We start from the raw sequence: 26,722 nt of genomic DNA, 5'->3' as shown, positions 1-26,722 counted from the left end.
AATGCCAATCAAACGGATCAGCTAACTACGAAATTCAGGCTGTCTAGGTAACCAACGTCATCTGTTATGGTGACGAAATCGATGCATACTCAGTACCTATATACTGTCTGTCACCAGTTCCTAGTTAATACAGGTACTCCTCCAGATCACGCACAAACACACATGCTGAAGTGCAGCACGAGACTGTCTGCTCCCTATGTGTAGAGCTATGTTACTGTAATACATACGTCATATCCTGTGTTAAATCAACGTTGAATTGGGCTAACAACTACTCTACCACATCGCCATTTTTAAAATATTTAATATACGACGCCACACTCCTCAATATCGCGGTTCCATATCATAGAAGCCTGTAGTTAAATCACACTGGACCAGACAATCCAGTGATAAACAATTTGAGCAATAACCCACAATGTCAGGTATGATGACACAGAAGTTCAACTGGATGATTTACTCCCGTCTTATGACAAGCTGAGGCTACGGGGCCTTTGCTAAATGACCAAATACAAATAGTTCTCGATTTATTCATCTTTCACATGGTCTTGTCCGGTGAGCGATGACCTTATCCCAGAGTTTCACTCAGCCTACACAGCAACTGAAGGGAGAAAAAGAAAGAAAAATGACTGAATGCGATGCCTTCCCACAACAACAAAATATAACATGCTTATGACGTAATGAAGGAAATGCTTTCTGTGGTTTTGATGTCACAGTTGGCGTACAGAGTTGTGTCCCTTAGCTCTAATAGGATTTGATCTGATCATGGGTTCTGACCCTACATTTGTACTGATTATCACCTTGGTTCGTAGACACCATAGAGAGTTCTTGAGTTCAACAAATGTGATGACTTCTATAACTTGCACCACTAACTTTCCCTGACATCAATCTCTCACTCATGATAACACGGAAATATTGTTCAAAGGGGTGTTCTTTCATGACACTGTACGACATGAAAGTGCTTAGACAATAGACAAGAAAATACTGGGTACTTACGGTTGTGCATGGTTTTGCTGAAAGATGCAAAGACCACATTTTATCAGCCAATACAACTCCACATGTTATGTTCGTTAAATATTTATTTAATCGTTCGTCTCCCCTGGACATAACCTTAAATCCGGGAGCAATATCTCTAACTTGGATCCTTATAGATGAGTTCTGTTGTTTCTTGATCCGTTAAATATGAGATAAGCCATTTTGGACATATGATGAAACTTGGTATTCACGTTTATACCGCTTATGTTTGGTCCCCACGGTTGTCAAGAGCTGTTAGACGTGGGTTCAAATCCCAAATAAGCCTTGGTCTGTCTACGCCACTTTCCGTCTACAAATCCCTAATATGATGTACCCTGACACACATTACAGAACTGAACTGATGCTGGATTAGAATAACGCCACCAATGCCCAATCACATGTGGAACGTAACGTACTTGTCCTGCAGGTGCACGACTTGCAACCTCGACTGTCTGGCTGGAAGCCGAAGGTACACGTGAGTGAACCGCAGTCAATCGGGTCGCAGTGGACTGGAAATGACAAGAAAGGTGTTTTTATTCTCTTTTATACACGCGTACATAACATAAGCTTAATAAAGGCTGGTGATGATTTAACATGTGTTATATGTTGTGGAAGTCGTGGTGGTTGAGTGGGTTAGATCGGTGCCTTTGAGTGCTGGCGTTTAGGTGCCTGCCTCTGAGAGTATGGTTTCAAATCCAGCTGATATTAGTATTTATACTTAAATACAGCGTACGTAATCCAAAATATAACATCAGCCTAACTATCAACGCCACCCATCTCATCACATGAACCTACTACAGTAAAAGTACTAAAGTCTGAACACAAGTACCACTCATCTCATCACGCGGACCTACCTGTACGGACACATGTGCCACCCATCTCAACACATGTACATATCTGTCTGGACACATGTGCCACCCATCTCAACACATGTACCTACCTGTCTGGACACATGTACCGCCCATCTCAACACATACACATACTGTCTGGACACATGTACCCCCCAAACTGAACACATGTACCTACCTGTCTGGACACATGTACCGCCCATCTCAACACATACACATACTGTCTGGACACATGTACCCCCCAAACTGAACACATGTACCTACCTGTCTGGACATATGTTACCCCCATTTAAACACATGTACCTACCTGTCTGGACACATGTACCTCCCATCTCAACACATGTACCTATCTGTCTGGACACATGTACCTCTCATCTCAACACATGTACCTATCTGTCTGGACACATGTACCACTCATCTCAACACATGTACCTATCTGTCTGGACACATGTACCACCCATCTCTACACATGCACCTACCTGTCTTGACACATGTACCACTAATCTCAACACATGTACCTACCTGTCTGGACACATGTACCGCCAATCTGAACACATGAACCTATCTGTCTGGACACATGTACCACCCATCTGAACACATGTACCTACCTGTCTGGACACATGTGCCACCCATCTGAACACATGAACCTATCTGTCTGGTCACATGTACCTCTCATCTCAACACATGTACCTATCTGTCTGGACACATGTACCACCCATCTCAACACATGTACCTACCTGTCTTGACACATGTACCACTCATCTCAACACATGCACCTACCTGTCTGGGCACATGTACCACCCATCTCAACACATGTACCCACCTGTCTGGACACATGTACCACTTATCTCAACACATGCACCTATCTATCTGGACACATGTACCAACCATCTCAACACATGTACCTACCTGTTTTGACACATGTACCACCCATCTCAACACATGTACCTATCTGTCTGGACACATGTACCACTCATCTCAACACATGTACCTATCTGTCTAGACACATGTACCACCCATCTCAACACATGTACCTATCTGTCTGGTCACATGTACCTCTCATCTCAACACATGTACCTACCTGTCTGGTCACATGTACCTCTCATCTCAACACATGTACCTACCTGTCTGGACACATGTACCACTCATCTCAACACATGTACCTACCTGTCTGGACACATGTACCTCTCATCTCAACACATGTACCTATCTGTCTGGACACATGTACCACCCATCTCAACACATGTACCTACCTGTCTTGACACATGTACCACTCATCTCAACACATGTACCTACCTGTCTGGACACATGTACCGCCAATCTGAACACATGAACCTATCTCTATGGACACATGTACCACCCATCTGAACACATGTACCTACCTGTCTGGACACATGTGCCACCCATCTCAACACATGTACCTATCTGTCTGGTCACATCTCTCATCTCAACACATGTACCTATCTGTCTGGACACATGTACCACCCATCTCAACACATGTACCTACCTGTCTGGACACATGTACCACATCTCATCTCAACACATGTACCTACCTGTCTGGACACATGTACCACCCATCTCAACACATGTACCTACCTGTCTGGACACATGTACCACCCATCTCAACACATGTACCTATCTGTCTGGACACATGTACCACCCATCTCAACACATGTACCTATCTGTCTGGACACATGTACCTCTCATCTCAACACATGTACATATCTGTCTAGACACATGTACCACCCATCTCAACACATGTACCTATCTGACTGGTCACATGTACCTCTCATCTCAACACATGTACCTACCTGTCTGGTCACATGTACCTCTCATCTCAACACATGTACCTACCTGTCTGATCACATGTACCTCTCATCTCAACACATGTACCTACCTGTCTGGTCACATGTACCTCTCATCTCAACACATGTACCTATCTGTCTGGACACATGTACCTCTCATCTCAACACATGTACCTATCTGTCTGGTCACATGTACCTCTCATCTCAACACATGTACCTATCTGTCTGGACACATGTACCTCTCATCTCAACACATGTACCTATCTGTCTGGACACATGTACCTCTCATCTCAACACATGTACCTATCTGTCTGGACACATGTACCTCTCATCTCAACACATGCACCTATCTGTCTGGACACATGTACCTCTCATCTCAACACACGTACCTATCTGTCTGTCTGGTCACATGTACCTCTCATCTCAACACATGTACCTATCTGTCTGGTCACATGTACCTCTCATCTCAACACATGTACCTACCTGTCTGGTCACATGTACCTCTCATCTCAACACATGCACCTACCTGTCTGGAAGTATCTGACTATCTGAACACATTTACCTACCGACAGTAACACAGCGGGCACCGCACGTGTGAGGACAACACCTCTGCCCTGCCCCACAAGTCCCATCCCCGAAGCAGTTGGGCCTGTAGGCACACGCCCATGCAATGCCCGGGGGATCAGTCGGACACACACCTGGAATGAACAGTACTGATGAAACAGACAGTCACGCAATGAGTTGTGCTGTACCCCTAACAGGTTGAAAAACAGTCGGATTATTATGATTATCACTTTTACAGGACTAGTCTCGGTTAAACCAGCAGTCCTTTCACGGATGAATTTTGTCAAACAACTTACCCATTATTAACTCGTTATCATTAAGATCGATTTTCTAATAAATTATCACCATGATATCATGGAAACAAAGTTTTACTCCACTCCAAAAGGAAACCAGTAGCTGGATTAAACGACATTCGAACAGCTCATTTTCTTTCCAACATGCATAAACGTTTTGCAAATATTCCTCCACTGGAAGTGATGACTGGCCAACCCTTCGAATCCAGAAGATTCCACAAAAATAGTCAGGGGATGTTTTTCCACTTTATTGCAAGACAGACAGAGCGTTTATTTCGTACAGGGACCACCGACCCGTTATACAATTTCAAAGATGACAATACAATTCAGCGCCATATAAGCTGTATGTCTAATTTAATTTTATACTCTATATTCTAAAACTTCGCTCATCTTTTCAATGCAAGAAATATAGACTTGGCAAGTTTGTTATCAGTTGTAGAATTGCAAAACAATAATAAGCTGATAAATTTAGTTTCACATGGAATATTTTTGTAGTATTGTGGGAGCAGACTGTTTCTCAGATCACAGTAAAATGCACATTCAATAAAGAAGTGGTACTCTGATTCAATATCAAGTACAATGCACAGAGGGCAGAATCGCTCTTGTTTTTATATATTTACTTTTCTCCCATATTCCAACATTAAAGGATGGTCTGAACAACGAAACTTACTCAAAGCAAAATGAAAAACATTTACCTTAACCAGTAACAGATACTCTTCAGAATTAATCCTCAACTTGATAGTTTTAAACAACTTTAGCTTAGAATAAACTTTCAAAAAACTAACCATTCTTGAGTATCAATATCAATGCATCTCTGTTTAAACTGTCTTATACAATAATCAACAACACTAACCCCCTGATCAAGCCACATTTGACCAAATCCATAACTAAATAATAAATTCTTTACATCTAGAGCCCAACAGTTGATACCTTTGGAAGCCAACTTACGTTGATAATTATAAACATGTTTCAATATTACATTTTTCTCTTGGTAACCAATATTTCATGATTTTTACAAACTGATTAACTTTTACCGAGTAACGTCTAAGTTCACCCCTTGCAACAACATTGGGAGTGTCTCTTGATAAATGTAATACTGACTTACAAAATCTATCATAAACATTAATTATATTAGGTGAGGGATGAAAGCCCCAGACTTCACAACCATACAACATGATAGGTAAAATTTTAACATCAAATATATGTAGGGTTACAGATAAGGGAAGATTATGAAACATTTTCAATGACATTTTAACACACAGGAGAGCCTTCCATGCTTGATGTGCTAACGTTTTTTGAGTACAGTAAAAAGAACCAGAGCTTGAAAAATGGATACCTAGATATTTATAGGTAGGAACAATTTCTACAGAAACACCATTTACAGAGAAACGTTCATACTTTTTAAGAGGTCCTGCTTTTAGAAAAACAATAACTTTAGTCTTGTTGATGTTAATTTGAAGCTTCCAGTCTTTACAATACAAAGAAAGTTTATCTAATCTTTTTTGCAACCCTAAAACAGTGCTATGAAACATTACAATATCATCTGCAAATAGAAGAATGAATAATTCTAAAAAGTCAAGATTAATATTTCTCTGGTTATCTGCTGCTATAAAATCAACAATGTCATTAATAAAAAAATACAAGAAGGGTGAAAGTTGACAACCTTGTCTTACGCCATACAAACAATCAAAGGCTGGTGTATAACCATTTTGTGTTGAGACACAAGACTTCACATTTTGGTACATATTTTTTGAGAGCCTGTACAGTTTACCTTTAATATTTCCAAGCCAAAATTTGGACATTAAACATTGTCTATCAACAGAGTCAAAGGCAAATTTTAGGTCAATAAAACAACAGTACCGTCTTCCTTTATGCAGTGATATGTACTTTCTAATAACTGTATCTAAAATGAATATACTATCTACAGTGTGGACGCCAGATCTAAATCCTGCTTCTTCTGGAGTGATAAAGTGTTCATGTTCTGCCCACTCTGTCAGTCTATCGTCAATTCGTGTGGATAAATTCCTTTGGATAGAATTGAATTTTTAAGAATTCCACAGACACGTCACTATATCCTGGAGCTTTGCCAGCGGACATGCTGTTTATAACGTTGACGATTTCCTGTCCAAATTCATCAGAGGTAGTCCAAATAAGATTATCACTTATTGAATCAACAAAAATCCGAACGGATTCCTTAACTTCTTCGTTGACAGATGAATTATTTATACCCTGAAAATGTTTCTCAAAATATAAGTTCCAAGCAGATGCTGTAATACTGTATTAATTTTGTGTAGAACGTCCCTTGACTATTTTCCAGAAAGCTTTAGTGTCTTTTGTGTCTTTCATCCTCTGATGCAATGCTTCCTAGCACAGATGCTTGTATTTAGTCCACGCTCCTCTGATCGACTAGATCATCAGCTTTCGTTGAGCAAACACAGATAGCTTGTATTTAGTCCACGCTTCTATATATCGACGTCTATCATCACCTCGGTTAGTTTCTCACGTATTTGAACACACGTTCAAGCTTCCTGGCCGCGGTTCTAACTGTTCACAATTTATTTGGTCATTAACTGAGTGATTATTACCATAGTTATAGTATATTATTCGTCGGCAATCGAAGGATTCCATTTGTATATTGTTTTAGTAATTAGTTTCCCTTTTGGCACACTTTCTGTTAGGTTTTTTGTGAGGTTTAATTAATATACGATAGGCTGGTGACTAGATTCTATTTCGTCTGCGACGTCAAAACTGGTGAAAAGTTCGAAGGATTTCTCTAGACAGGTCACTTAATCCACTACACTTTGTCCATCATTAGCAAAACATGTAATTTTTCCTCGATTCTTATCAGAGAACAGTCTCCCATTACAGATACGTACACCGGTATATTTACAAAATTCCAAGAATTCATAGCCACGTTTATTTTTAACTTTGTCCTGTGATTGTCTTTTACAGATTCCGTTATCTTCGGCATAGTTGAGGTCATCATCTATAGGCAGATACTGTGCATTGTCATTCTCGATGAAATCAGCGTCTTCACCCGTCCGCGCGTTAAAATCGCCTTGGATAATGACGTGACAGCTTGGATCGGCATGTTCTCATTTCGCCTACATCCCAATTCGCCTACAGTCTTAAAACAACATTTCATGGTCTGTTGACTGTTGATTACGCAACGGTAAACTAGTGGCACCCCTATGATCTAAAAGTGGACTCTTCTATTTGAAGTAGTTGAAGGACAAAAAGAATTTATTTCTGTTATTTGTCTGTTATTTATTTATTCTGTTATTTGTCATTTTCCGATCGCAATGATATTCACAACATATCACTTTAGTGTTAAGGAAGTGAACTTGTGCAGATATCCATTTAGGAGATAAACATACCGTGTTGGAAATTTAGAGGTTTATAACGAAATTATAACAGCTCTAAATTTGAATTAAAACGAACGCGTAGCCGTGTTATTAAGATTTTAAAAAATACATACTGTATTGGAAAATCAGAGGTATATAACGTGATTATATACCTACTTTGATTAACCAATCACAATCCAGTATTTACTGAAGGCATGGTAGAACCTCACTTCATACGGTGACCAGCCGCGTCGAGGACCTAAAGGGGTGATCTTCAGAACAAATGTATTATGTTACCTACGAAAACATAAAAATACCAAAATAGTTCAAGCATTTTGAACATTTGTGATGTGCTTTCTTTGAATACAAATGACACACACTGAGACAAAACAAAGAGAAAGCCTTAGAGTGATTGTAAACAGTCTTTATTGTAAACATGTCCTATGCATTTAGATAAACAATTTTCAAACTGTTCGATGTTTTAATAAACCAGCTATGATTTAGTCTGACATATATAAACGTTTATGAAACACAAGGAATTATGCGATATTTGATACCTAGAAGGACATTTTTTTGGTCTTCCACCCAAAATTTTGTTTTTGATACATTTTCAAATTTATTTGTACTTACCGAAAGTTCCACCCATTGTCTCCCAGATGAATAAGATAGATATGTAACAATGTTTTGTTTGTGCAAAGAATTCTAAGTGGTGCTATCTCACTTACACCAAACAAAGGTACCAAACTGGTTCTATTTTCGTAAAGTTTGAGGTTATAAAACATGAAAGAAACCATGATATGGCTTCAGACTTTCTATAGTCGTTAACATATTGTGCATGCAGAACAACAGTGAATTTGGATGTTAGGCAACATACAATCCATCTTATCACAGGATATACAAGGTATGGTGTTGGTATTTGTAGGCAATTCAGAAAATGAGCCTTCAACTTCACTGATCCAACAACTTGTCACTTTTAGACATTAGTGATGGCAACTAATTTTCATAAGAGGCAAATATGTTGACTTTACATTGGTAAAAAGAATTACAAAGAGGCAAGCAATTCTGTTTTGGACAACTTATACCTAGCTGTGTACACTTTTCGTTGGAATCGACCACATATCCTTATAACAACAGTCGATCAAGATGTAGTATGGCACTGATCAGTGAGTCAATCTTTATTTCAATCAGTGAGTCAGGTTCATTAGAAGTGTAGGGGTGCAATTTCTCATCCCAATTACCCTACATTATTTCTGTATGCGAAATGGGATGTAGGCGAATAGAGACTAAACCCTTGGATCTGCATTACGAAAGGCGATTAGGTCATCTTCTAAAATCTGGAGTAACGGTTCACTGGCGTGTGGAGATTTGAGAGGAGAGAAATAGACAAGTCCAAAATACAACTTGATCTCATCACGCAACTGTATTCTTAACCACATGATGTTAACTGATGAACTCTTAAGTACAGTGACATGTTGTCGAATATTTCCTTAATAAATATTATTAAGCCCCTTGAGTTCCTGTTAGCATATTGATGTTTATCTTTCTACACTGACTATTTACTACTGGAACGTCCATAGATGCGTAAACACGGGTGTTGGCTTTAGGCATGTAGAGGCAGTTTTCACAAGTTCGATGTGTGTTCCAGATTCGTTCAGACGGTACAACTCGTTATCAATTTGTAATTTGTCATTTTTAAAACCGCAAACGTATCTTCCGTTCTTGCTCTGTCCATGCAAAGTTTCAATTTCTTTTGCACCATTCGTGTATGTTCTGTGAAATCCTGTGATATTCTCACCGTTTCCTCCGAAAACCGAAAACAAGTCCTGCAATGTCCTCAGGGTTACGTTGTCGTACAAGTTCCTTCTACACATCTTCTTTGACTTAAACTCTGGTGATATGGATGGACATTGAAAAGCAGGAACAGCAAGAACAAGGTTTTATTCAATAGCAGTCAGGCATTGATGCATAAATAGACCAATGATTTCGTTTCGGTAACCAACCGCTGTTGCCGGGCACGTTTAGAAGGGCGTTTGTTGCAAAAGATGACTGGCAACACCAGCAAATCTATCTGCCAAACATCCATTACGTCGCCTGTATATCCCTGCAGCCATGTTATATCACCCTCTCAGTCCTCCAACAACAGGCCTCCACTGGTGTCGACACCATCCATTTCTTTACCCTCGAAGTTAACGGTGATGAAGTGTCAGAAGTGACACGGAATGATTGACGGCCGTTTGGTCATGAGTTGTTCCTTGTGCCAAAGCCATCCTGTGATGATCAGTAGCCTTCTCACTTCTGACCAATAGTCACCAACCTCCAAATGGCTAATGACATTATTTCGTTCAGACATGAGATTCAGTCAGTCAATCAACTTTACTCAAACATTTACGTGGTCACAGGCCTCAAGTATATATCAAGGATGCATTGTACACAATTCTAGCTGATATGTACAAATTGGTTTATATGTAACAGTCCGTGGTATATACACACGGTAATGATTTCTGTATCTTGATTTTGGAACAGATACCAAATTTTTACAATATTTAGATTTCTGTATTTTACAAAGTGAAATTGTAGGAAACAATGCAATAGTGAAATATATAGAACTATTTTTATCTTCTTAATGTGTCTGTGTTCACATTCTGAATAACGTCATTACTTCTCTTTCTAACATGTATGGGGCTGAGGGACATTACTTTAACAAAATGTTTAAATTCTGAAATTTGGTCACAATAATGACACGGAGACACTGAAACAGTGAGTACTGGGGAATGCTCCCTGGCCTGCACCTCGCTTGCAAGCTGCCATTTCTTCGGAATGTGTCGATGTAACATATTGAATAATTGTATAACATATTGAATAATAACTTTCATGTCATTGTAATTTTTAATATTAAAATTGGAATTAGTGTAGTTTTCTGGTCTATTTGTAGCAGAATTCTGAAAGGTCTATTGGACTTACAGTAATAGAATACAAACCACATACATTTCTGGTTCTATTAAAGAACCACTAAACTTTGTTTTTTGTTACTCTTTTAACCATTACATATGAAAGTCTTATGGTTAGTCTTATGCGGAACACCAAATTTATTCTTTAAAAACTTGTGGTTAATTAATACCGAGCGATTAAAAGTGGCCAAAAAGTCGCCTGCTTCCCTCTCGCCCGCCAACGAAACCACAGACAGGTTACGTAACTCTGTCGCCAGAGCGCTGCAGTGACGTCATATGAGGAACGATTTTCAGTTAGTTGTATAGAAAATGTGTAGCACGCTCATCATTTTGATGATTTCTCGACATCAACGACGACATGCCGAATCGTTGCTTTGTCGTCAATTGCTCCTAGGGTCGGGCGATGGTGTCCCCATGCACAGATTTCCACAGGACCCGCAGTTCGTGCTAAATGGGTTATGTTTGTGAGTGCGAAGCGAGCGTTGTGGAAGCCTGAAACGATATCTTACTTGTGTTCAGATCGCTTCACGGAAGTTAAAGAATCAAAACTACTTACTAGTTGTAGTAAAATATGCATATGATTGATGACCATAAAGATTTTCTATGACACAACTTGTAACATAACGATTTCTTCCTCGGAAGTGAGGTTGTGGTCGAAGTAATAATAATATTGTAAGTAGTATTATATTGACACCCACCTCGCTGCCACGAGAGAAATTGTTATGATATACGCTATGTCATGCAAAATCCTATTGGCCATCAATAAAATACATATTTTACTACCAGTAGAAAGTAGTTTTGATTTTGTAACTCGGTGAAAACAAACCTAAATACCATTTATCCTCAGACTGGCGGATGTTCCCGACAGAAGTGCGCCGCCATTTTTAAAAATAAAAATCTGTTAGAATTAATGAGATTATAGTTTGTTTTCATCAAGTTAGAAAATCAAGACTACTTTCTACTCGTTGTTAAATATGTATTGGAATCATAACCAAACGGATTTTGCATGACACAACTTATAACATAACGATTTCTTCCACGGAAGCGAGGTGGGGTCGAAGTCACAATACTGCGCGATAAATTTCTTGCTACATTCCATGGTTAATGTCCACTCACCAGTATGTAGATACTAGTCAATGTGCGTCTTTATATTTGGTCTTATAATCCTAATTAGTTTATTATCACACTTGTATGCATTTTGAAACTAAATAAAAAGCAGACGATCTGCTGATACTTATAGTGAATTTATAACAGAACTGTAATATCTAGACATTTTATAGTTTGCCAATGTGAATCATAATTCGCACACACACACCTAGTGCATGTTGTCTGTCTCATTACACTTCACGGCGAAAACAATGATTCTGTTGAATGCTACGACAAATGAATAAAACAAAATGCAAATATTAAAATTAAAACAGATTAAAGTTATAGGAACAATATCAGGCCATTACCTTGTTCGAGGAATGTATCCATCAATATCCACAAAACTGTTCCAAATGATGTGTCTTTTAACAGTTTAATATACGAAAAAGTGATCAATCTTTTCAGGTATTGGTGTATAGTCTCATTGGTCACCCAAGATAGCACACCTGGCAACTAATTGCATAATGTCCGCCTTTCTTTAAAAACAGTAATTTAGTTAGCCAATAATGGGCAATCAATCAATGTATTGCCGGTTAATCCTTTGAAAGAAGGACGTTGTTTTTACGCAGACACCGACACGACAGAGTGTATTCAGTATAGATTAGTAAATCTACATACATAAACACTACCTTTTGACAATTCCGCTGTGTAAGATAAAAGTAATTAATCAATCAGCGTGTTATCGGTTAATCCTTTGATCGATGTTTATAATGTTGAATATTTACTCCAGACACAAGAAATGCCAAATGGGAACCTTTGTCGGGTAATCTAAGTGTGTTACCACTAATTATACCTGTTATAATTCATTAACTGACCATCAAGTGAATGATGACAAATAACATGTGTAGGTTTATACCACCTAACACGGGTTACAACAAGGGAGTATTAATTGCTGTATTGCATGTGAAAACTTATGGGCCGACACTGTTTTGAGAATACAAACAGATTTTTACATGACATGATTAAATATCGAGGTAAAACAACACAGAAATGGGATCAATTTGGATCAGTCATTATACAAATAGGGCCTAACGACACCAATCGATTTTGACAGAATCGTCTATGAAAACAAGTTGTAACTCGGAAACTAGGCAAAGCAGGAGACAAAATTAAATGACAGTAGATTGTGAGAACATATAGCTTTCATTTTCCACAACAATTGTCACGATTTCAGGTTATTCAAGCCTGTAAACACGATAATTTACCCCCTAAAATGTAGATGAATTCTGCATCGGCTCTCAAAGCTATTCCTCATATGACGTCACAGAGGCGCGCCGCTCTGATTGGTTGAAATTTCGTTCGCGGGTGAGAATTGTGCACTGTTGTCAAAAAAGGTCGATTTAAGTCAATTAAAGGTCGAAATGAGTAGTTTTAATGACGGGGTTTCATTTATAACGATGCCAGTTAGTGATTTATGTATTTGTACCCCCTAGGGTTTATGTGACCTTTAACAGAAGAGTTTCCAACATTCCGTACTTCGCTACATGGGGCAACACGAGACACGTGGACATGTGCATGGACAAAGGTGGACAACTCCCGTATCAATTTACAACCTGAAGTTGTATTGAATAATTCTACCATGACTTCAGTAAATACTGGATTGGGATTTGTTAATCAAAGTCATTCAGAGGTATATAATCACGTTATATACCTCTGATTCTCCAACACAGTATGTATTTTTGCAAAATCTTAATAACCCGGTCATGGTAGAATGGAGATAAACGTACTGTGTTGGAAAATCAGAGGTATATAACGAAATTATAATAGCTCTAAATGTTTTTTATTTAAAACCTCACGCTACGCGTTCGGTATTAAATCAAATTTAGAGCTATTATAATTTCGTTATACACCTCTGATTTTCCAACACAGTATGTTTATCTCCTAAACAACACACTCTACAATAGACATAAAAAAATACCGGCAGACTCGACAGTGACGGCCGTGGCCACCAGACCTGCTACTAAAAGCTGCCACATTCTCCAAGTCTTGTAAACGTCTGTCTCGTCACAAGCCGGTTCCAGATTAGGAAACTCGTCCAATCTTATCTATAGGACTAGGCTATGGTCACCCTCACGCTGTCTAATACTGGTCTCACTCCTTCAGTTTAGAATAATCATATTTAATGAAAGTTTATATTAATTTCAAAATTTATTCCAAACAATAAAATACATTATAAACATTAACAAACAATTAGCTATACATGTCAAGAATACGATATACGAACGTAAATAATGTATTGCTTTAAATAATCGATGGCCATGTGGAAGCCACGGTGTCAGAGTGGGTAAGATTGCTGTCTTTGTGAGCTTGCAATTAGGTGCATTATTCTGTGAGAGGGTTAGGGTTGCCGAATAGGAATCACCACCCCACCCCCACCCCCACCCCCAAAGAACTAGAATCTGTACTTGATTGAGATGCCAAACAGGAATAATTCCCCAAAAAGAACTAGAATCTGTACATTCGTTATATTTGATTAAATATTCATGTCTATTGTTAATAAGGGGCATCAATCTTTCATCAGAATAACGCTCGTTTCCAAGACCAAACGTAACATCGACTTGATATGTGATGCTATCTGTAGGACAGAATCTATGTAATATTTGTGTCTGTCACATCTTTCCAAAATGCACAGAGGTTTTCCTGTGAAATGGTAGGTTTAGCTTATCTATAAATTGACAGTTCATGTCCGTTCATGGCTGTTCCTCGCACGAAAGATCTGTTTTGTCATGTCACTCGATGAAATCAACATGTGTTTCTTTGCGGCTTTCTGTAAGGAGTAGGAGGAAAAGAAACGTGTACAGTTGAAATTGAGCTTGCCCCCCAAAATGACAAACGTTAACAAAACCCTATCAGGCTCTCATCAGTCAACGAAACTCTTCAAACTCTTACTACAACACTAATACCCGTGTGAAGTACGTAACCATCGAGGAACTATTCCTTGTTTGTTTCGTTTCAACCAACATAAAACATGGGATGTATACTCTCACATGTCAAGCAAAGATCCATGTCACTGGCAACCAACATACAGGCGCGAGGCTTCAACCACGACGGGCTGTGTATACTGTTTACCAACATACAGGCGCGAGGTACAACCACGACGGGCTGTGTATACTGTCTACCAACATACAGGCGCGAGGCTTCAACCACGGCGGGCTGTGTATACTGTCTACCAACATACAGCCATATATGCTAAAACACATGGTCTGGTGTGGCAACACAGAATAGACCATGCGTGTACGTAGATCACGTGCCCCATGTAGTTGCATCTTATGACATGCAAACCGGTACCTATTCTAACCTGGGAACAAGAGGACACATTTCTTTGTTTATTCCGAGTTCACAACATGGAATGTCGCAAAACGAGATGACAGAGAGGCTCGATGGTCGTGCAGAATCGCAAGCCTGACACTGAGAAGTATGGACATAGGTTTGAAGCTTACTATAATAGGGGGTTGATGCGCTATATCATCCCGATATCAAATTTTCAAGATTAGACCCATAGTGATTAGACCCATTATTTACCAAAACCTGTTCGTCTCCACGCGCCGCCATCTTTGACGATTTTTATGCCGTTTTGGGATGCTATGACCGCCGTTTTGTACGCTCGGCGACCTTTCTTGGGCGCTCTTGTACCTGATACGCAAGTTTTGTTTCCATTTCCAACGATTAGTTTCCATTACAGATGCGTTTGTTTCGGTTTTAGAGGAAATTGTTGTGAAATACGTAACCATCGAGGAACTATTCCTTGTTTGTTTCGTTTCAACCAACATAAAACATGGGATGTATACTCTCACATGTCAAGCAAAGATCCATGTCACTGGCAACCAACATACAGGCGCGAGGCTTCAACCACGACGGGCTGTGTATACTGTTTACCAACATACAGGCGCGAGGTACAACCACGACGGGCTGTGTATACTGTCTACCAACATACAGGCGCGAGGCTTCAACCACGGCGGGCTGTGTATACTGTCTACCAACATACAGCCATATATGCTAAAACACATGGTCTGGTGTGGCAACACAGAATAGACCATGCGTGTACGTAGATCACGTGCCCCATTTAGTTGCATCTTATGACATGCAAACCGGTGCCTATTCTAACCTGGGAACAAGAGGACACATTTCTTTGTTTATTCCGAGTTCACAACATGGAATGTCGCAAAACGAGATGACAGAGAGGCTCGATGGTCGTGTCTACACCAGTGACGTCCTTATCCCAGAGATCCACTCAGGAGACACTGCAACTGAAGGGAACAGACAGAAGGATGAATAAAAGATATACGCATCAGGCTTACCATACAAGGGACCACATTGTGCAGAATCGCAAGCCTGACACTGAGAAGTATGGACATAGGTTTGAAGCTTACTTTAATAGGGGGTTGATGCGCTATATCATCCCGATATCAAATTTTCAAGATTAGACCCATAGTGATTAGACCCATTATTTACCAAAACCTGTTCGTCTCCACGCGCCGCCATCTTTGACGATTTTTATGCCGTTTTGGGATGCTATGACTGCCGTTTTGGGATGCTATGACCGCCGTTTTGTACGCTCGGCGACCGTTCTTGGGCGCTCTTGTACCTGATACGCAAGTTTTGTTTCCATTTCCAACGATTAGTTTCCATTACAGATGCGTTTGTTTCGGTTTTAGAGGAAATTGTTGCAGTTTTGGAAGTTTATTTTCCTAGTTTGGTGACTTTTGTTCTGTTCTGGTGTATATGAGTTCAGTTTTGAGGATTTGTTAACCGTTTTTATGGTAGGCCTGTGCATGTGACTGTGCGTGTTTGTATGGTGGGGTGTTGTTTTGTTTTTTATGTAATGTTGTTTAACACCAAAACAAGATATGGTCCAGCTTTGTGACAGCGGCCTGTAAATAATCGCATCCATCCGACCACCTGACATGTTATTCGCCTCTTACGACCCACACATTGATGAGGGCCTATGCTGAGCCGGAATCTCCACGGGGTGTGGCTTAATGAAAGGAAATATGCAATACGTCAGAGTAAATTATGATAATTGTTTCTTCCAAAGGGACACTTGTGGTCTTCGTTCCACAATTTGCTGTGTCGCGTAGCTCTGCTGATGGCACCTCTGATATAACAAAATTAGTGTTCAAAGAGGCGTTAAATCAATTTCCTCCTGTTATTACACTGTACTAGAAGTGTTCAGAACCAAGTGGGAAATAAGTACTTACGGTAGTGCATGGTTTTGCTGAAAAAGGAAAAAACAAAAGTTTAATTGCCCAGTACAAGTCCTTATGGATATATTCATGAAATGATTATATAATCGTCTCCCCTTGGAATAACCTTAAATTAACTTCTGCGGGAGGAACGCCCCAAGTGTAGATCCTTATAGTTAGGGTCTGTTGTAGTTTCTGTCAATCGGTGTTAAAAGGCGAGGTGAAAGTGGGTTTTACGTCGTGCTTGAGAATTTCGCTCATATGACGACGTGCATGCATGTGTATGACTGTATGTGTATGTGCGGCTGCTTGTACTAGCCCAGACTTAAGCTGGTTTTATAGTGCTAGCCCACTTAGATACCATGCCGCAGTGAAGCATGAATACCCCACTCAGACACATTATACTGACTCTGAGCCGACCAGTTCTTGATGTACCCATTAATGCCGAGTGCCAGACAGGGACCAACAAGTACCATATTTTAACGTCTTTTGGTTTGACGCGGTCGGGGATCGAACCCGCGACCTTCTGCTCTCCGGGCGGACGCTCTAACCACTACACCTCGGAGGCGGTCTGTTAAAAGTGAGAGAAGCCATTTTTGAGAAATTGTGAAATTTAGTGTTCAAAATTATTGCACATATGTAGGGTCCACACAGCTGTCAAGAGCTGTTAGTCGTGGGTTCAAATCACAGATAAGCCGTGGTCTGTCTTCAAATCACCTTCCCCTATACCATTCACCCTGATATGCTAATGCATAAATGCAATGCGGCGGGATTACAATAACGTCACCAATCACTCGTCACATTCGGAACGTACATGTCCTGCAGGTGCACGTCTTGCAACCTCGACTGTCTGGCTGGAAGCCGTAGGTACACGTGACTGAACCGCAGTCGATCGGATCGCAGTGAACTGGAAAGGACAAGTAAGGGGTGTTCTATATCATCTGTTTACAAACGTACATAAAAAATGTTTAATACAGGATAGTGATAACTTTACTAGTTCTGAAACTGTTTCATAGCAACATACTAATAAATTCCTCCAAGTAGTTCCACGTTTTCTAAGCCAGTACGAGTGAGTGAGTGAGTTTAGTTTCACGCCGCACTCAGCAGTATTCCAGCTATATGGCGGCGGTCTGTAAATAATCGAGTCCGGACCAGACAATCCTGTGATCAACAACATGAGCATCGATCTGCGCAACTGGGAACCGGTGAGATTTGTCAACCAAGTCAGCGAGCCTGACCACCCGATCCCGTTAGTCGCGTCTTACGACAAGCATGGGTTACTGAAAATCAATATTCTAACCCGGACCTTCACGGGTCGAAGCCAGTACGAGGCGCCATGATCATGTATCACCTACCTGGACACCTACCTGTCGGGATACATGTTCCTGATTATCTGAACACATGTACCTACCAATTGTCACACAGTGGGCGCCGCAGATGTGAGGACAACACCTCTGCCCTGCTCCACAGGTCCCGTCTGCGAAGCACTTGGGCATGTAAATACACGCATACACCGTGCCTGGTGGGTCAGTCGGACACACGTCTGGAAGGAGCAACGTTGATATAACATGGTTTTGACCAGACAAACAAGACCCATTTTGACTGGGATTAATATACACGTTTACAGGTGTTTATATATGACAACAGGGCTCCTATCATTCCAATCAGTGACAGAAGATGTCCATTTCAATAAGCTTCGGGTGATCTACATACATCATCTGTTGGACTTTGTATTATCCTTCAGTATTTAGTCTGTTGGCGATTACTCAATGAGTTTCATGGGGAGAACAATGGGAATATTACAGATGGAGGCATAGATCCTCGTCGTCTGTTATCCTAGGTATATATCGTTCTTCCGTTGTAAAATAACAAGCCAGTACAATATCTTTGTATTGTGGACTATCCAATTTCCACGGCACTATAAATAGCCGTCGAATCAACTTACATTCATGAGCGGGGTAAGATTTGTGCGGTTGAGAGAGGTTGAGATGGTGACGTCACTTCATTAACGAAACTTAAGCAGCTAGTGGTTCCAGGCTAAGTGGGATGATAAATTGGACTTATGAAAGTTATCATCTGACCCAGAAAGTCATTTCAAGTGAGCCGCATGTGTGAATGCCGAATTAACTTATGTGTTAAAGAGTGCGCTTTATATTTCTTTTACGTTTTACTCCTTTCTTGGAATCTGCATTTCTAAAGAGACATCCAACCTACCTTCCTTCACGGTGATAACAGTTCACGTTTCTTGGCCACATTACCCTTCAGAACATGTGAGAAGGAATGCAGACTAACACCGAGTGACAGTCTCGATCAAAAGTTCACCAGTCAGTTTGTATTAAAGATTCTCCAATAACATAGAAACAAATGTTAATGTCATGAAACATACAATCGCATGACATTTATCTTTTACATACGGAACAAACCGGGTTACTTCTTTTCGAAATACAATAATCAGATATGCAGGTTTGAATGTTTAGCTCACTCATATCAATAATATAGAAGGGATGACTGGGTGATTCGAAAGTTCACCTGAACACCTAGCTATAACCTCGGAGTTCAAACCCACCCACACACACCCACCCCAAAAACATCACAAAAAAACCCAAAATACAACAACAAAACAAACACAAACAACAACAACAACAAAACAAAGAAATTTCGTCAAGTGAGTACTTTTTAGTCGTACGTCGCTGTCCGCAATATTCCAGCAATATCACGGTGGGCAACACGAGAAATGGCCTTCACACATTGTACCCATGTGGGGATTCGAAACCGAATGCTATAACCAATCGGCTACCCCACCACCAACCGTCCATGAATTGATACAGGATACATATTTTCAATATAGACATTCTTTATGGATAAATGTAGTACTATTCGTTCCATATCAATAAATACATGCCAATCTGATAAAACCGTTCCGTTGTTCAGAAAAAAGATGATTCCTAAAATAGGAAGTCATAAATCTACACCGGAAGTAGTCACCCACACGTATGCAAATGCCTCGCCATTCGCCGTGTTTACCCAATAGATGCGATAGTTCCCTTAGCACACCTCTGACAATGAAGTCGGTACAACAGACACATTACAATAGACACAGTACATTAAACAAAAGTCAAAAATAATTACCCGCTGACTCGACAATAACGACTGTCGCAACCAGTCCTGCTACCAGAAGATGCAACATCCTCAATGTCTTTTCAGCGTGTTCGGTTTATACAGTTGGTACCTTAAATGTCGACAAAAAGTCTCCAATCTTATCTTAGCTGAAGTAGACAATATACAAATATTTGACCTTGACATTATTCTAGTAATGATTGTCACTGCCCTGTAGTTTAAGACTTATCTATACAGAAATAGCTTGTTGACTTAAAATATATTTGGATATTTTCAAGAAATGTACGATATACACATGAACAAAGTATCGCAACACCACATATTTTCATAGCATCAAAATGTTACCAATAACTAAAGCAAATGAACTTATCTAAACCTCACCACCATATAGCTGGAATATTGCTGAATGCGGGCGTTAAAACAGCTAACCAACTATCCAAACCTCAATTTTGCTTACCTTCTGCATAAAGTCTCAGTGAGTAATAAAATGTAGTTTATTCAATAAGCAAACTTTGCAAAAATTACTCTCTTTGTAATGCTGATAATAATGGTCGAAAGGCGTTAAAAAGTGCGACAATTTTCAAGATTCTTGCGTACAATCCTCAAGAAATCACATAATGTTCAGTAACTGAGCACAGTGTCAATATCCGGTGTAACCTCCTCCAAGTATTATAACATGTCTGACCCTTCTCCTCGCTGAATGTATCAGACGTTGAATTTGACGTTCAGGTATTGCGTTCAATTCTTGATGGAAGGCTTGTTCCAATAAATCAAGATTTTGTACTGCGGATCTCACCGACGTATTCCCAAACATGCTCAATGAGATTGAGATCTGGGACTCCCCAGCGGGCCAAGGTTGTGTGTCTACTGCCTCTTGACGCAGGAAATCATCAACTGCATAGTTGGCATGGCATTGTCGCCCATGAAGATTGACCTTGTGTTCAGAGACTTATCATTGAAATTGGTACGACAACGTATGTGTTTTATTCGTTTTGAATGTTCTTACTGTCGTCTTTTCAGAAAACAGACTGAAAATAGAAACAGTTCCGGCGAAAAGGGTTGTTACACTGAAGTGAAATGAAAATGTGTGAACTCTGTCATGCTATGACCAATCCAGAGTGTGTGGGTTTAGGGACTGCCGAGTCTGGAGAAGGCAAACAAGTCGCTTAACGTGCGCTCCATTGCGTCAGGAGATGATGACACACAACATCATCCTGGCAACCGCTTGGAATTAACAGAATTCACAAAAGGCCTTCATATTAATTACCGTGTCCGCTGTACGCAAGAAGTCAACTAACCCACTCATCACAAGTACGACTGGGCGAAATAGTCAAACGCTCACCATTTCGAGGTGCAGAGATGCATTAGGTGGCTGTTCCTGTTCCTGTTCCTGTTCGAATCACAGCTGACCCTTGATTATGACCGCCAATACAATAAGTGTGGATTTCGCTGACGTGATTGACGTCGACTAACGCCTTAATTCAGGCTGTCTAGGAAACCAACACCGTCTGTTATGTTGACGAAACCGATGCATACTCAATACCTGTATACTGTCTGTCACCAGTTCCTAGTTAATACAGGTACTCCTCCAGATCACGCACAAACACACATGTTGAAGTGCAGCACGAGACTGTCTGCTCCCTATGTGTAGAGCTATGCTACTGTAATACTACCTTATATCCTGTGTTAAATCAACGTTGAATTGGCTAACAACTAGTCTACTACATCGCCATTTTAAAAATATTTAATATACGACGACACACTCCTTAATATCGCGGTTCCATATCATAGAAGCCTGTAGTTAAATCACACTGGACCAGACGATCCAGTGATAAACAATTTGAGCAATAACCCACAATGTCGGGTATGATGACACAGAAGTTCATCTGGATGATTTACTCCCGTCTTACGACAAGCTGAGGCTACGGGGCCTTTGCTAAATGACCAAATACAAATAGTTCTCGATTTATTCATCTTTCACATGGTCTTGTCCTGTGAGCGATGACCTCATCCCAGAGTTTCACTCAGCCTACACAGCAACTGAAGGGAGAAACAGAAAGAAACATGACTGAATGCGATGCCTTCCCACAACAACAAAATATAACATGCTTATGACGTAATGAAAGAAATGTTTTCTGTGGTCTTGATGTCACAATTGGCGTACAGAGTTGTGTCCCTTAGCTCTAACGGGATTTGATCTGATCATGGGTTCTGACCTTACATTTGTACTGATGACGACCTTCGTTCGTAGGCACCATAGAGAGTTCTTGAGTTCCACCAATGTGATGACTTCTATAACTTGCACCACTAACTTTCCCTGACATTAATCTCTCACTCATGATAACACGGAAATATTGTTCAAAGCGGTGTTCTTACATTACACTGCACGACATGAAAGTCCTTAGACAATAGACAAGAAAATACTGGGTACTTACGGTAGTGCATGGTTTTGCTGAAAGATGCAAAGACCACATTGTATCACCCCACATGTTATGTTCGTTAAATATATTTAATCGTCTCCCCTGGAAATAACCTTAAATCAGCTCCTGTGCTTCAGTGGGAGGAACATCTCTAACTTGGACCCTTATAGTTGGGGTCTGTTGTTTGTTGGTCTGTTAAATGTGAGAGAAACCATTTAGGGGATTTGGTGAAATTTGGGATTCAAGTTTATTTCATACATATTTGGTCCCCACAGCTGCCAAGAGCTGTTAGTCGTGGGTTCAAATCACAGATAAGCCGTGGTCAGTCTGCGCCACGTTCCGTCTACAAATCACCCTCCCCTGAAAGCATGTACCATGACAAGCTTTTATAAAACTTAAATGCTGTGGCGTTAAAAAAACTCCATCAATCACTCATCACATGTGGAACGTAACGTACATGTCCTGCAGGTGCACGACTTGCAACCTCGACTGTCTGGCTGGAAGCCGTAGTTACACGTGAGAGAACCGCAGTCGATCGGGTCGCAGTGAACTGGAAAAGACACGAACGGGTGTACTATATCATCTGGTTACAAGCGTACATAATACAATCTTAACACCAGATAGTGATGACTTCCTGTTTCATTTCTAAATCTGAAATCATACTGCTGTTTCAGACCAATATATGACCCCGTTTGTTGTTACACACAGTAATCCATCCCCATATACACAATACTCATATTGGTATGGTATGCTGATAAATCTACCCATCTGAACACATACTTCTACCCATCTGGACACATACATCTACACATCTGGACACATACACCTACCCATCTGAACACATATACCTACACATCTGAACACATATACCTACCCATCTGAACATATACACCTACACATCTGGACACATACACCTACCCATCTGGACACATACACCTAACCATCTGAACACATACACCTACCCATCTGGACACATACACCTACCCATCTGAACACATACACCTACCCATCTGGACACATACACCTAACATCTGAACACATACACCTACCCATCTGGACACATACACCTACCCATCTGGACACATACACCTACACATCTGGACATATACACCTACCCATCTGGACATATACACCTACCCATCTGGACACATATACACCTACACATCTGGACACATACACCTACCCATCTGAACACATACACCTACCCATCTGGACACATACACCTACCCATCTGGACACATACACCTACCCATCTGGACACATACACCTACCCATCTGGACACATACACCTACCTGTCTGGAACACGTATGGACACATACACCTACCCATCTGGACACATACACACCCCATCTGATACACCTGCATCTGACACATACACCTACCCATCTGGACACATACACCTACCCATCTGAACACATACACCTACCCATCTGAACACATACACCTACACCATATACACCCCCATCTGACACATACACCTACCCATCTGGACACATACACCTACCCATCTGGACACATACACCTACCCATCTGGACACATACACCTACCCATCTGGACACATACACACCCATCTGGACACATACACCTACCCATCTGGACACATACACCTACCCATCTGGACATATACACCTACCCATCTGGACACATACACACACCCATCTGAACACATACACCTACTATCTGAGCACATACACTTACCCATCTTAACACATACACCTACCCATCTGGACACATACACCTACCCATCTGAACACATACACCTACCCATCTGGACACATACACCTACCCATCTGAACACATGCACCTACCCATCTGGACACATACACCTACCCATCTGGACACACCTACATCTGGACACATACACCATCTGGACATACACCTACCACACATACACCATCTGGACACATACACCTACCCATCTGAACAGATACACCTACCCACCTGAACACATGCAGCTAACCATCTGGACATGCACCTACCCATCTGGACACATACACCTACCCATCTGAGCACATACACCTGCACATCTGGACACATACACCTACTCATCTTAACACATACATCTACCCATCTGGACACATACACCTACCCATCTGAACAGATACACCTACCCACCTGAACACACACACCTACCCATCTGAACACATACACCTACCTGTCTGGAAACATCGGGAGCCGCAGATGTGGGGACAACACTTGTGACCTGACCCGCAGGACCTGTCCCCCAAACACTGTGGCCTATTGGCACACGCATACACCAGGCCCGGGGGGTCAGTCGGGCACACATCTGGTAGCAGGGAGAATATGAAACATTTATATATATTTGACAAACTACATCTGGAAAGAAGTGAAGTACTGTGTTGGAACAATCCAATCATAAAATGTATTGGGATTTCGTGTTAATCCAATGTAGGTCCAATGATGGGTGTCTCTGGGTGCCATTATATACAGAGGTACATGATAAGCGTTTCCTAGGAATCGGTTCTGTCAAGACGTTCTATTTACCTTGGTTCACGTTTGATAACAGGTCACCAGTTCTTGAAAAAACCCGCTTAAGAACGTGTCAACATGAATGTAAATCAACAGTAAACCATCCATCAAGTTATAGTGTCCAATAAAATAGTATACCATAAAACAAAGCAAATGTTCATTTGTAAACATGAATATACAACTCAAAAACCCGCCGAGCTGATATCAACATTTTTCCTGTTCATATCGTTAACAAAAAATAATAACGAATTGTGATTGTCAGTGTTTGAAGAATCCATTTAACTTTACAGAATTAGTAATCTCATTTGCTCAAGGGTCATCAGTTCAGAACGGTGTATTGCTACCTCTGGAATTAATAGTAGGTAACGGTGATGATAACGGTGTTAGTACCTGCACCGAAACGTCGCACTCATTGCAATAAAGAAGTTGACTATCCATAGAACTTGGTTTTCCCTAACAGACTCTACAGTCGACATAAACGAATTACCGGCAGACTCGACAATAACGGCTGCCGCCACCAGACCTGCTACGAAAAGCTGCAACATTCTCCCTGTTCGTCGATTTGTGTCACAATCTGGTCCTGATTAACAGGCTCGTTTCCAAATCTTTATAGGTCACAGTCGAGAAACATAGTTTTGTAATAATGATATCTTTCCTCCTGTTGTGAATGTCATTATCCAGAATAAACTCTTCAAGAAAAAAAGAAACGTACAGGTAAAAAATAAGGAGATGTATTAAACGTTTTTACGTGTGCATAATTCGATTAAACATAGATGAAGACATGAATTCGACGCACGGATGAACATATGAATTGTTGTCATTGTCAGCATTAATTCAGTTCACTTAACTACTGCACGTGTGGACACTAGGGGGCATTCAGGTCAGTACCTGGTGACACCATCCCGTGACTGCACGACACCGCCTAGGAAGGGATTGCACAAGTCGTCGGATTTTTGCTTGGGGCAATCTTCGCCATTCCTCCTGCAACCCGTTCTGCAAGTGTCTTAGGAGGATGGTGACGTTTACCGACGCGTCGATGAAGTCCACCCATAGATGCTCGATCAGTTTAGATCAGGCGGACCGCCTCCGTGGTGTGGTGGTTAGAGCGTCCGCCCGGAGAGCGAAAGGTCGCGAGTTCGATCCCCGGCCGCGTCATACCAACAGACGTTAAAATATGGTACTTATTGGTCTCTGTCTGGCGCTTGGCATTAATGGGTATAACAAGGACTGGTCGGCTCGGGGTCAGTATAATGTGTCTGAGTGGGGTATTCATGCTTAACTGCGCTTGGTTTCTCAGTGAGCTAGCACTATAAAACCGGCTTAAATCTGGGCTAGTACAAGCAGCTGCTCATACACACACATGCACGTTAAATCCCAATTCAACTCACCTCATATCAGGCGATTTGGAATGCCAGGGAAGGACATTGACGTTTGTCAAGATAGGCACCTGTTACACGAGCCTTGTGGGGTCGATCGATGTCATGTTAAAACAGCTCCCTCTGGGAGGAGGTGAGGTCGCAGGTTTGGTCGATGTAGCTATTTGCTGTAAGTTTG

General features: G+C 40.8%; 2 protein-coding genes across 4 annotated transcripts; both read right to left on the bottom strand.

Moving 5' to 3' along the window:
* Positions 1–508: 508 nt before the first annotated feature.
* On the bottom strand, positions 509–25,786 carry LOC124281737 (keratin-associated protein 9-1-like). 3 transcript variants are annotated; one of them, XM_046717707.1, is made up of 5 exons: positions 13,875–13,965; positions 4,228–4,359; positions 1,425–1,517; positions 991–1,007; positions 509–595 (listed from the first exon to the last, which is right to left on the bottom strand). In XM_046717707.1, the coding sequence occupies exons 1-5, from the start codon at positions 13,930–13,932 to the stop codon at positions 563–565; spliced, it is 333 nt and encodes a 110-aa protein (XP_046573663.1). In that variant the 5' UTR covers positions 13,933–13,965; the 3' UTR covers positions 509–562. The 3 variants fall into 3 exon arrangements, 2 of the variants coding, with proteins under 2 accessions (XP_046573663.1, XP_046573662.1); XM_046717706.1 differs by lacking the exons at positions 509–595; positions 991–1,007; positions 1,425–1,517; positions 4,228–4,359; positions 13,875–13,965 and adding exons at positions 22,210–22,296; positions 22,692–22,708; positions 23,134–23,226; positions 24,834–24,965; positions 25,656–25,786; XR_006899970.1 differs by lacking the exons at positions 509–595; positions 991–1,007; positions 4,228–4,359; positions 13,875–13,965 and adding exons at positions 24,834–24,965; positions 25,656–25,786 and having other exon boundaries at positions 1,471–1,517.
* On the bottom strand, positions 16,077–20,423 carry LOC124281735. Its single transcript, XM_046717705.1, has 5 exons — positions 20,269–20,423; positions 18,551–18,682; positions 17,954–18,046; positions 17,155–17,171; positions 16,077–16,203 (listed from the first exon to the last, which is right to left on the bottom strand). Exons 1-5 carry the CDS (start codon positions 20,324–20,326, stop codon positions 16,171–16,173), a joined length of 333 nt encoding a protein of 110 aa, XP_046573661.1. The 5' UTR covers positions 20,327–20,423; the 3' UTR covers positions 16,077–16,170.
* Positions 25,787–26,722: the final 936 nt, after the last annotated feature.

This window comes from Haliotis rubra, unplaced genomic scaffold (genome assembly GCF_003918875.1).
Source record: "Haliotis rubra isolate DU_JTF1 unplaced genomic scaffold, ASM391887v1 Scf289, whole genome shotgun sequence".
In the NCBI taxonomy this organism is placed as follows: domain Eukaryota; kingdom Metazoa; phylum Mollusca; class Gastropoda; order Lepetellida; family Haliotidae; genus Haliotis; species Haliotis rubra.
This window is presented reverse-complemented; position numbering and strand designations above follow the sequence as displayed.